The following is a 13,253-nucleotide window of genomic DNA, read 5'->3' as shown; positions in this document are numbered from 1 at the left end:
CAGTTTCACTGTGTTGTTTCTAGGGTGGGTTTGTTTTGAGTGTCCTTGGGACTCTGTGTATCTGTAAGAGGACTCAAGTTTTCCGTTATGGAAGATTCATAGCCATTTACACTTTCACTATTGTCTTGGCTACGTCCCCTGTATTTTCTGGAATTCCTGAAGAATTGTGTTGGCCCTTGTCATTGTATCTTTCTGGTCTCCTAACTCCTCTTTCATATTTTCTGTTTGTATCTCCCTACAAATAGATAATTCTTTAGGTCTATATTCCTTTTGTCTTCTGTTTAATCTGTCCATGTAATGTTTTAACTTTATTGGCTGTATTCTTTATTTTGGCTTATATTTGGTTCTTTTCAAATCTTCCCATTCTGTTTTCATATTTTTCTTTCATTACAGTTTCTATTTCTTTCCTTTCCCTTTTCATTATGGAAAACATATATGCCCAAATATACATATATTCTCCAACAGACAAATATTTGCTAATAATGTATTGATTTTGTTACATGAATATGTATATGCACTTATGTAAAATAATAATTTATGAATTTCTTATCTCAGTGGCACATTTTATGAAATAATTTTATTGAAGCCTTTTACATTTATTTCTGTTTTGATCATGCGAGCTACTTTTTGAGTAATCAGGGCATTCTAGAGCAGTTGTAGAGCATTTGGGGATATTGATAAAATGGAAATTCATAGTTTTAGGTTTGAGTTCTGTTTTTCTAACAAGTTCTCAGGTATTACTAACACTGCTTATGTAAACCCCACTTTATAAGTGGCGACGTTTTAGAGCACATCATTCTCACTTGTAAGTTGTTTTAAGTGAAATTAAAAAAAATCTACATATGGTATTGTCATCAGATATTTTATCCCATGCCAAAGAGTCCCATTTACATGATGAGATCATTTTTCAAATGTTTATCTTGTATGTCTATTTTTTTTTTTTTTTTTTTAGGCATAATCTTATTCTGTTGTCCTGGGTAGAGCCATAGTGTCATAGCTCACAGCAACCTCAAACTCTTGGGCTCAAGTCATCTGCTTGCCTCAGCCTCCCCAGTAGCTGAGACTACAGGTATTCACCACCACACCCATTTAGTATTTTATTTTTAGTCTTGCTTTTTTTTTTTTTTTTTGAGACAGAGTCTTACTTGGTCACCCTTGGTAGAGTGCTGTGGCATTTTAGCTCACAGCAACCTCAAACTCTTGGGTTCAAGTGATTCTCTTGCCTCAGCCTCCATAGCGCCCAACTATTTTTTTTTTTTTTTTTTTTTTAGAGATAGGGGTTCTCTCTGTTGCTCAGGTTGGTCTCGAACTTGTGAGCTCAGGCAATCTACCCACTTTAGCTTCCCAAGTGCTCGGATTACAGGCGTGAACCACCAGGCCCAGCTTTAGTCTTGCTCTTGCTCAGTCTGCTCTCGAACTCATGAGCTCAAACAAGCCATTTGCATTGGCCTCCCAGAGTGCAAGGATTATAGGTATGAGCTACCACACCTGGCTGTGTCTATATTTCTGAATTATGTAACATATATACTTTGTATAAATGAAAATAGTGAAGTAACAAACAGTCCTGAAATGTCAGTAGTTTGAGACACAAAGGTTTATTTCTTGCACACGTTCCCCCCAGATCTGCCAAGAGGTCTGGTCCTTGTCATCTTCACCCTGGAACATGGGCTGTATCTGTCTCCATTATTGCCAGAAACCAGGACAGGTGGAAAAGATACGGGGAATTGTGTACTGGCTCTTAGACTTTTTCTCAGAGTGACCCATGTCATTTCTTAAATTTATTGGCCAGAGGAAGTCATGTGATTAAGAGTAACTTCAAGGGGCAGAACTGTATGCCTACTATGAGTTCAAGTGGAAAAACAAAATATTTTTTAATAATCCTAATGACTAACACATACATACTAATGTGCTTTTGAAAGTGAACTTTAAATGGCTTTCTTTTTTTTTTTGTAGAGACAGAGTCTCACTTTATGGCCCTCGGTAGAGTGCCGTGGCCACACACAGCTTACAGCAACCTCCAACTCCTGGGCTTAAGCGATTCTCTTGCCTCAGCCTCCCGAGTAGCTGGGACTACAGGCGCCCACCACAACGCCCAGCTATTTTTTGGTTGCAGTTTGGTGGGGGCCCGGTTTGAACCCGCCACCCTCGGTATATGGGGCCCGCGCCCCACCGACTGAGCCACAGGTGCCGCCCTTAAATGGCTTTCAATAAAATCCTGTACTTGCCTTTTATGTGGTCTTATCATCAAAAATAATAATTAAACTTGTATTAAATGTTGGTTTCACTCCTTAAAATAGGTGACCTCGTAAGCTTCAAAAGCTAGCATTGATTGAGGTGATCTTAGTGCAATGGTTTTAATTTAGGCTTCATTTTAGAGTCAAATGGGAAACTTTTTATTACCTAAGGTCACACCTTAGACCAATTAAATTGAAATGCCTAGAGGTGGGACCAAGCATCTGTAGTTTGTAAAATTCCTCAGGTGATTACAACTTGCATCCAAAGTTGGAAACCTTTGTGCTAACCTATCTTCCTTGAAGAGTGCTTTGTTGTTCAAAAATAAAATAATAGAATGTCCCTCGAGAAATTTATTGTCTCTACATTTTTCTGTTAATCCCAGGTATTTGGACACACATTTTCTCATTTGTTGCATCTGTTTGTTCTATTTTGATTTCTCTCCCTTGTAATTTTGTTTATAGGAGCTAATCATTTGCAGGAAATGTGTGTGGAGTATGGAATTGACCCTTCAGGGAGATTTTGCCTTTGCTAGTTGCTGGGCGTTAGTGTTGCACCATCCTGGACTGTTCATTTTGCGTGTGTGTGTGTGTGTTGACTTTGGTTTGGGATTTTAGTAATGAGTGCAGAGAAGAAATTTGGCACTTTAGCTGTGGTATGCAAAGGTTTGTAGTTTCATTTCTCACAGAGTGTGTATGTACATATATGTGGTTTTGTAAACATGTAGAGGGCTCCCTAGCACACTGCAGGCTTTCCTGCCATTAGGTGAATTTTCTTTTTTTTTTTTTTTTTTCCATTAGGTGAATTTTCTCAGACCCCATCATCATGAACCAGACAATATTTCAGAGTGCAGTATTTCTGCAGGGGTCTCACGCTCGGTTTATAGCTTCTGCTGGGGGGCATTAAAACCCCAAGCTCCAGCCCCAATCCCAGCTCTTTGCTATATTTGGATCTTTGCCCCTGGGCTACCATAGAGTGAACTGAACTTATTTCACTTTGAGTTTGCTCTTTGTCTCTGGCACCCAAGGTTTTCATTTTCTTTCAAGGTTGGCTCTACATTAAAAAAAAAGAAAGTATTATCTTTTTCAGCTTTTCTATTTGTTCATTGTGTATAAAGGGGACTCCGGGCAGTTGAATTTGTTCTGTTGCCAGAAGGTTCCTCTTTAAGCAGTGCATGGTTTTATCAAGTGGCTTTCTCTGAGATTTCTTGAAATGTTTGTTCTGTGAAACTACTACCAGGTTCTCCCCAAACTGTTTTACTTATGCAATTATTGGGAGAAGGAAAGCTAATCAACAGCATGAAGAGTAAACATGTCTGTATTCAAGCACTTAGTTCCTATGCAGAGAAGAGCCTGACTTCTCCCATGTAGTCTAGCATCCTGTGGGGACTTTCAAAGCACAAGAGAACCTAGAGCACACAAACTAATGTCAAACTTAAATCTCCCACTTTCATTCATCACATTTATAATTTAAGAAAAATGATTATAAAAGTAATGAAAATTGGGCTGGGTGCAGTGGCTCATGCCTAGACTTCTAGCACCCTGGGAGGTCAAGGCCCGTGGATTGCTTGAGCTCAGGAGTTCGAGACCAGCCTGAATAAGGGCAAGACCCCATCTCTAAAAATAGCCAGGGGTTGGGCAGCACCTGTGCATTGGTGAGTGGGGTGCCAGCCCCATGTACCGAGGGTGGTGGGTTTGGACCTGGCCCCGGCCAAAGTGCAACTAAAAAATGGCCAGGTGTTGTGGCAGGAGCCTGTAGTCCCGGCTGAGGCAGGAGAATCCCTTGAGCCCAGGAGTTGGAGGTTGCCGTGATGCCACAACACTCTACTGAGGGTGACAAAGTGAGACTCTGTCTCTAAAAAAAAAAAAAAAAAAAAAAACCTAAAAATAGCCAGGGGTTGTGGTGGGCACCTATAGCCCCAGCTACTTGGGAAGGTGAGGTAAGAGGATCACGTGAGCTCAGGAGTTGGAGGTTTCTGTGATCTATGAGGCCACATCACTCTACAAATGGCAAAAATGAGACTTTGTCTCAAAACAAAAAAGTAATGAAAATTATTGCAACATTTGTGTATTTTTCTTTTTTTGGGGGGTGGGGGTCAGTCTCTCTCTATCTCCCAGACTGAAGCACAGTGGCATGATCATTAGCCACCTCACATTCTAGGCTCAAGCGATTCTCCTGCCTCAGCCTCCTGAGTAGCTGGGACTGCAGCCACAAACCCCTATGCCTGGCTAATTTTAACTATTTTTGTCAAGTTGAGATCTCTCTATATTACCCTGATTGGTTTCAAATTCCTGGTCTCAAGTGATCCTCTTGTCTCAGCCTCTCAGTATGCTAGGATTATAAGTGTGAGCCACCACGCCTGACCTCTGTGTTCTCAATATATATGTTTTTTTTTTTTTAAACAAATAGTCTAAGGCAAGTATTTTTCCATGGTATTGAATCTTTGGACAATTGTTGTTTATAGAGGTGTATGAATCATATTCTTAGAATGCTGCAGAAGTTATTCACCTATTTGGTGGCATTTCCCTTCTACTTTTTCACAATTAATACACTGCTGAAGGAAGACCCAGACGGGTGAATTGCTTGAACTCAGGGGTTTAAGACCAGCCTGAGCAAGAGTGAGACCAAGACCTCGTCTCTACTAAAAATAGAAAAACTAGCCAGTTGGAGTGGTATATGCTTGTAGTCCCAGCTTCTTGGGAGGCTGAGGCAAGAGGATGGCTTGAACCCAAAAATTTGTGGTTGTGTGAGCTATGATGATGCCACAGCACTCTACCCAGAGTGACAGAGTGAGAGTCTGTCTCAACAAATAAATAAATAAAAATAAAACCACTGCTGAGATCATATTTATATATTTTGGCTCCATCTCAGATTATCTATTATTAGAATTGCTAAGTCAAAAGGTAAGGATATTTTCACTGTATCTTGCCAAATTACTTTTTAGAAAGGCTGGGCCAGTCTTTGTATCTATAAACCCCATATGAGGGTACCCTTATTAATAAACAGCATATGAGCTTACTAATGTTGAGTATCATTCCATTTTCATCTTCAGTAATTTCATAGGTACAAAACTGAATATTATTTTTAATGTTCTATTTATTAGTGAGAAAACATTGTCTTGCCATATTTTTGTTTTTTATTTTTCCTTTGTTGTTATTGTTCCAGAATTGCTCATGTAAAAATTTTATGCCTATTTTGTGTGTGGAAAGTAGATTGGGACATTTTTCTTCTTGATATATCAGGTCTCTTTTTATATGAAAGACATGCTCATCTTTTGTTACCATTGTTACAAGTAGGTTTTTTAGGCTATAATTTGTCTTCTGATTTTTATTTTGTTTTCAGTGTTTCAGAAGTTAATTTCCTGTGGTCATATTTATTATTCTCAAGTCTTGCTCAATAGCTCATGCCTTCAAAATCTTCTTTTACCCAATTTTGATCTATCTTCACTTTTTTGTTTTTATGGTTAATTTTTTTACATGTAATCCTTATGTGTCTAAATTTTATTTTTATGTATAGTGTAAAATAAAGACCTTATTTTTTCCTCTACAATTCCAGCAACATATTTTAGTAATACATAGCCAAGTTCCCATTGATTGTTTCCCAGAAAGTTCTTATTTGCATTGATTGTCATTATCATTGATACATACATATGTTGTTATCTTCCTCCTTCTCTCATCTATCATTTATTGGCTGTTGATTTTGATAATTTTTTTTTATTTTACTATGCAATAAATTACCTGAAAATATAGCATGTTAAAATAACAAACATTTATTATCTCTCATTTTCTGTGGGCCTGGAATTCACGAGTGGTTTAGCTAGGTGATTCTGGCTCAAGGTCTTTCATGAGATTACAGCTGAGTTAGCGGATGGGGCTGGCCATCTGAAGGCCTAGTTGAGGCTCAAGGATCTGCTTCCAGGACAGTTCACTCGTGTGCTCTTGATAGAAGGGCTCAGTTCCTTGGTAGCTCTTAACAGGTGGCCATGGTTTCTCACCATATGGACTTTTCCGTAGGGATGGTATCTTTTTACTTTCCTCGTTAGCATTTATTGCCTATTTATTTTTTTAATGCATAACTTCCAGTGGAATAATATTGATTTTGATGAATAAAAGAAATATAAATTGCAAAAAGTAAAACTTAGGGTTTATATGCATACACACACACGCCTGTAAAAACTGGCACAAATATACATGTGCTTATATAAATGTTCTCTCTCTCTCCCCCTCTCTTTCTTTCTTTCCTTCTCTCTGAATAGCAGGGAAGAATCTCAAACCTTTAAATCAGGGAGTGTCCCAGAAAAAGGAAGAGACTTATCCAAAGCCACATGGTAAAATATAGTTAATGAAAAGTTCCCAGCCTGACTTACCAATCCTACATTTGTAAAATGACACTAGATGGTGAAGTGTTTGACGTTCAAGTGTGTCCAGGAGGGAGAGGGAGTACTCAGCAATTCTTGGAGACAGGAGGTCTTGCTCTGCTTCTGCCATGTGCTTCCAGGCAGTTTGCCTGTGACTCTTCCCAGTCAACCTTAAATTGGATTGTTAGGAGCCAGAAGTGCTGAGCACATATCAGAGTGTGGTTAATTGGGCAGTTTCCTGGCTCCCAAGAGCCACTGACTTGTTTGTGGATTGTGATCCATGATTCCCTCTACCATGCATTTTCAGAAAGCAAACTGGCAATCAAGAAGTAATTGTTTCCTTCTGTGCTTCTGTGTGGATTTCTCATTCCCAAGACTGCCTGGCAAGGAGGAAGCTGGCTCTTGGAAGAGTGAAGGGACCTGAAATTAGATGTCAGGCTTATAGTATGGTACACGTGGTGGCCCTACAGCTCACATTTTCCAGTAGAGTTCTGATTGCAAATATTTTATCCTAGTGGCCTTAAAAAACATCCAGATGCCCTAGAAATTTCACCATCTAAAGCTTATTTCCTAAAGTTTTTTGCTGCTGAATAAAAGCACAGAATCCTTTGTTAGACTGTGTCACCCCAGTTTTGATTTGAAAAATATATCACTAAGAGAAAGACTTTTTTGGTGTCATTAAATGTTGGGGTTTAGAAAGATAAAAACAGTCTTATTTGGGGCAGATCAAATTAGAAACAGCTGACCCAATATCCCGGCTCTCTGAGGAAATGTAAGCACTCTTACTCTTTAGATGTTTATTGAAATACATATTCAGACATTCCTCTTTAACATCTACTGGGGTAGAGGTATAATACTGGGAACTAAGCTAAGTATGATATGAATTCTCTTATCAGAGAGAAGTATGGATATGCACATATGTAAAATAATAAAAGTTTAAAAGCATAGGTGTGTTGAGGGGGATATAGAGATCTCTCAATTGGGAAGAATCCAGAAAGATTTTCGTTCACTAAACCCTCACCAAAATGACTATAGTAACTGTTGCCTATTGATGTGTTTTAAATTAACCCAGATATAGTGGCTTAAAACAACCACTACCATTTTTTATTGCTTTATAATTATACGATTTGGGTAATGTTCTTCAGAGATGGCTCATCCCTGACCGATGTGGTGTCAGCTGGGACCACCCATTGGGGCTGGAGGATCCAAAATGGCTTCCTTCACACATCTGTCGCCATAGCTGGGAGGACTGGGGCAAATGGGACTGTCTTTCTAGGAGAGTAACTGGACTTTGCTATATGGTCATTAGGGATAAAGAGAGGAAGAATGGAAACTGTCAGACCTCATAGATCCCAGGCCCAGAACTGGCACAGAGTCACTTCCACTGCATTCTGTTGATCAGAGCAAGTCACCAGGCAAGCCCTGAGTCAAGATCCACCTTTTGGATCTTGGTGGTGCATGTGATGGCCCTATAGCTCATGTTTTCCTGTAGAGTCCTGATTTCAAATATTTTATCCTGGTGGCCTTATAAATGATCAGGTGCCCTAGAAATTCCACCATCTAAAGCTTATTTCCTAAAGTGATTATTACTGCTGAAAAAAGTACAGAAATCTTATGCTGAGAGGAGTGGGATGCACACACATGAAGGGGAGGAATCTTTGGTGGCCATCCATGCAATCTGATTCATTAACTGAAAATAAATGAAATTAATAATCTAAAAGCTGAAGAATGGGATCTCATTGTCTTAACTAGCCTGTTTTTGGTTACTGGTAAGGGCTGGCTATATTTTCCTAGTTGTCTAAAGTTTGTGAGCTTCATGCGTCAATCTCAGTGAGCACAGTAACCCACCTTTGACAAGTCTCTTTCTACCTCCCCCAGCCCAGGATTAGATAAAGAGGATTTCTGCAAAGTTTATATCATGAGTGATTCTGCTGAGGGCTAGCTAGCCTTCCAGCTTCTTATTTAAAGACAGGGTCTCAGTGTTGTCCAAGCTGGAGAGTAGTGGCTATTCACAAGCATGGTCATTGTGAACTACAGCCTCAAACTCTTGGCCTCAAATGATCCTCCTGCCTTGGCTATAACTACAGGTGCATGCCACCATGCCCAGTCCTTTCCAGGCTACTTATCTCTCCCTTTCGCCTCTCTTTTCACTGCCTTTGCTGTTTACCAGTACCTTGCCCATGGGATCTACCGTTCTCACTGAGGTTCCTTACCGCTTCTCTTGTTCCAGGCACTAAAACAGGTGCAGATATCAGTGATGGCACTTGTGAACCTGAACTTGCTTCCCCGGCCTCCTATATGAACCCCTTCCCAGTGCTTCATCTCGTTGAGGACTTGAGGCTGGCCCTGGAGATGCTGGAGCTTCCTCAGGAGAGGGCAATCCTCCTGAGCCAGATCCCTGGCCCAACAGCTGCTTACATAAAGGAGTGGTTTGAGGAGAGCTTGGTGAGTAGGCTCATGGTTTGACTGGGGAACTTCTGGGGAAGATTATTATTCAGCCCATGGGATGCCACCACTAACTGGGGCTGTTGACTCATCTGTGATCTTTCAGCCTTTTATGCTAACCAGCCAGCTTTGACAACCCCCTGCTGGGTGGTCCATCTCGGCAGGAGCATAGAGACTAGTGAAGCAACCTAAGTTTTACACGCTGCCTTCTCATTCATAGTCACACTTTCCTGAGATAAGGAAATCCAGGCAGACACTTAACATTTCACATACTGCCCCAACCTCCAGGATTACATTACTGAGTATACTCTCTGGCTGGGTTCTCTACCCTTGGCTGGATCCTACTACCTCTTGTTTCTTACCACCAACTAAAGCCTGGTTACCTCATCCATTTCTTTACTTCTGCTCCTGGTCTTGGCCCTAGAACTGCTTTCTGAACCTAGAGCAGATTGCAGATTTGCTAACTCTTCTTTTCCCGCTCTCTCGAGATTAGGCCCACAGACTTTCATCTCCTTGTCCCTGCTGGAAGCATTTGGGTAACCAAAGCTGTAAACATATTATAGTTTTGGTTACCCATCTGCTTCCCAGTGGAGACCAGCAGATCAACTTTAACTGGGGAGGTGATCTGGAATGCAGCCATTCTAGGATGGAGGAGAGGACACTGGGAGAGGAAGCTGATTGCCTAAGCCAAGTTCGAGAGTGAAGACTGGGAAGCAGTCTCCTAAAACCTAGAGTCCTGCAGACTTGATTCAAAATTAAAAGTAGGCACAGACATGGGAGGACGGCAACAGGAGCATTAAATTGGGAGAGAAGGCTTGAAGTTAGAGACCAAAGACCACGGATATTGGGATACCCTTGCCCAAAGGCCAAATCACTTGTGATTAAATGGGCTATGTCAGATGTCCTAGCTTGCTTTCTGTTCAGAAGCCCTCTGTCAATGCAGTCTCATTCCCAGGCCTTCTTATGAACACTGAACAATTCTTCATTATACTTGCTATATGTATTATTCAGTATTGTCATTGTATAGGCTGTCTGCCTGGTGTTCTGTGTAATACACTGGTGTGGTGGGCAGAATGGTCCTCCAAAGATGTTTATATACTACTCACCCGAATCTGTGAATATGTTACCCTACACAATAAAGGGCAAGATTGCTGATGACATCAAGGTTACCAGTCAGCTGACCATAAAGTAGGGAGAGTTGTCTGGATTTTCCAAGGGGGCTCAGTGTAATCATAAGAGTCCTTATAAAATCCTTCTATACTGTTCCTTCAATGCTTTCATTAGACAGTAGAGCCTTATTTGCTGCCTATCAGCTCTATTTGGGGACTTAGCATCACATATCCATGAGATTCATTGCAGTGTCTTCCCAAACAAAACCACAATTTGCTTGTAGTATTTTTTTATTACTCACTATAAAGTTTCTAATGCCTGTAGATGCAGTGTAGTGTGATAGACTCACCTTATACCCCGACTCCATATAAATGGGTAAAATCTGTCTGAAAAGTGATTTGGAAAAATTTGTCAAAAGGCATAAAGACGTTAATACATTTGGATTACAGTGGCCAGGTTTAGTAAACTGCATGGACATAATTATTTAAAAATTATTCATTGCTTCTGTATGGTCTCTAAACTTTAGATTTCATACTGCATCTGGGCAAAAAAATTATCCCCCATGTATACATAAGCACATGTGGAACATTTTTCTTACATATTTAGATTATAAAAATTACACTCCCAATTTGAATATTTTCTTTTCTTTTTTTTTTTTTTGAGACAGAGTCTCACTTTGTCACCCTGGGTAGAGTGCCATAGCATCACAGCTCACAGCAACCTCAAACTCTTGGGCTTAAGCGAGTCTCTTGCCTCAGCCTCCCAGGTAGCTGGGATTACAGGCACCCACCACAACACCTGGCTATTTTTTGTTGTTGTTGTTGCAGTTGTCATTGTTGTTTTAGCTGGCCCAGGCTGGGTTCGAACCTGCCAGCTTTTGGTGTATGTGGCCAGCGCCCTACCCACTGAGCTGCGGGTGCCACCCCAATTTGAATATTTTAAAGGCTAGGTTAAGGGGAAAAAAAGTTAAACCCCAGCTGATTGATATTTCATGCTCTTCTATTAGGATTTTAGTGCTTTTCTCATCTATTTTAATGACTTTTTTTAGCCTTTTGCTTTATTTATAGCATATATTTTCCTTACTTTGTTATTTAATGGTTATAGTACTTTTTGAGGCATACATTTTAAAAGATTGTAATTAACTCTGTCGGTCTTTCCTGTTTTGGTTTCTTGTTTTTCTCTTGGCTCTAGAATGGCTTTTCCCAGTCTTAGATCAAGTAACGATTCACCTGTGTCCTCTTCCAGTAGGTGTATGGTTTGACTTTTAACTTACAATTAACTCTAATTCACCAACAGTGTTTTCTAGTGTGTGGTATAAAAAAATGGATTTAACTTTGGCACTTGACATGGTTGTTGGCTTTTGTAAAATGCATTGCAGAAAACAGCTTGCATTCAGATTTGCAGATACCTTTGAGGGTTATTTATAATGGTTTGGGGAAGGCTTGCCTTTGGAGAGAAGATTCCCTAAAAGTTATTGCATTCATAAATCTTTTACAGTAATTATGGCCATTAGCAACCTATGAATGGTGTACTTTTGGGAGGTCAGAAGTTCATATAAACATTCCAAGATACAGTGCTGGATGTTAAGGTTTTGATTCTGGGCAGAGATAGTTCATCTGTATTTTACAATCTGTTTATACACACATTCCACACTAGGTTTTAATCTGAATGCAAATAGAATTCAGAGCAGTGAACAAACTCACCAGGTGTTTTAGATTGGTGCTTTTAATTAGAAGCTGCTACTCAAATTTTGGTATATAGCCCAGCAGCTTTGGCATCCCCAGTAGCTTGTGAAAAGTGCAGAATATGGGCCCCTGCCCCACACCTACTGAACAATCTCCAGGTGGCTCATATGCACATTCAAGTTTAATTCTCTGCTGGGTCAAGGGAAGGGCAGAACTCTAGCCCAGGCTTTTTTTTTGAGACAGAGTCTCACTATGTCACCCTGGTTTGAGTGCCATGGTGTCATGGCTCACAGCAACCTCAAACTCTTGGGCTCAAGCGATCCTCTTGCCTCAGCCTCCTGAGTAACTTGGGACTATAGGTACCTGCCACAATACCTGGCTAGTTTTTCTATTTTTAGTAGAAATGGGGTTTTGCCCTCGCTCATGCTGCTCTCGAACTCCTGAGCTTAAGCAATTCATCTGTCTCGGCCTCCCAGAGTGCTGGGATTACAGGTGTGAGCCCCTGCGATCAGTTGCACAATCAAGTACAAAACATCTTGCTTTAAACTATCGAGACTCACTTGTATTATTTTTAAAAAATCACACGTGGGTTAGGATTGGAATTGGAACTAGTGAGGCAGTTTGAAGGATAGGCAGGACTGACGAGCGCATTCTTACTCATGATGGCTGTGCATCCCTTTCATGCTTGTCCCATTTTCCTCTGCAGATAGATTTGCTGACATTCTCCTATACCTCAGAGTTACTGCATTGTCAGAACACTGGGCTGACACAGGCCAGCTTTGCTTCATGACGTCAATATCAGTTGAGATACTTTCTGCAGTAGAATAACATAAACAATAAGGTTTATATATCACTAATAAAATGTCCAGAGGATGAGCAGTCCCATAGATAAGTCAGTGTCTCTGGGTGACCTCAGCTGTCTGGCTCTTGTCATCTTTCTGCCCCACCATCTTCATGGAGTTGTTTTTTTCTCAGGCATGTCCCCTAATACTTGTAAGGTGACTGCTGGAGCTCTGTCCACACACACAATGTCCAGAGGTAGAGAACAGTTTTAGTGTGTCCTTTTTTTTTTTTAATCTGATGGAAAAATCTTTCTTTGAAACCCTCCAGCAGACTTCCCATTTCATCCCAATGGAAAGGGTTTGGTCATGTGTGCATACCACAGCTGGAGAGGGGACTGGGAAAGCAAGTATTGGCACTTCCATTCACTGCAGTGGGAGGTGGCATCTGCCAGGAAGGAAAGGTGATAAAGTCAGGGTAAAAGAACAGCCCTCAAGAGGGTAGGTCAGAGTGACTGCCACAAAAATTCATTAGCTTGAGTTTATTCTTCTTCTTGATGACGATTTTCCCCCCATGTTTTCTCCCTTAAAAAAAAAAAAAAACAAAAACTCACATTCCTACAGGAAAAGTTGTGATTGGGTAGC

The 13,253-nt window shown here is 40.5% G+C and overlaps 1 protein-coding gene across 18 annotated transcripts in view; it reads left to right on the top strand.

The window, feature by feature from the left end:
* PPFIBP2 (PPFIA binding protein 2) overlaps window positions 1-13,253 on the top strand; it is a 156,256-nt gene that overhangs the window by 41,202 nt on the left and 101,801 nt on the right. For 17 of the 18 annotated variants that reach the window (XR_008374180.1, XR_008374182.1, XR_008374181.1 and 14 more), the window contains exon 3: window positions 8,820-9,034. Coding sequence is in view for 14 of the 18 variants with exons in the window: in XM_053561076.1 (XP_053417051.1) it covers window positions 8,820-9,034 (215 nt within the window). In the remaining 4 variants the exon portion in view is untranslated. Of the gene's footprint in view, window positions 1-952; window positions 1,070-8,819; window positions 9,035-13,253 lie in introns of all 18 variants that reach the window. The other variant, XM_053561080.1, reaches the window with a different exon arrangement.

The sequence above is a fragment of the Nycticebus coucang genome, chromosome 14 (assembly GCF_027406575.1).
Source record: "Nycticebus coucang isolate mNycCou1 chromosome 14, mNycCou1.pri, whole genome shotgun sequence".
NCBI lineage: Eukaryota > Metazoa > Chordata > Mammalia > Primates > Lorisidae > Nycticebus > Nycticebus coucang.
The sequence above is the reverse complement of the archived record's forward strand: the minus strand, read 5'-3'. Positions and strand labels throughout refer to the sequence as shown.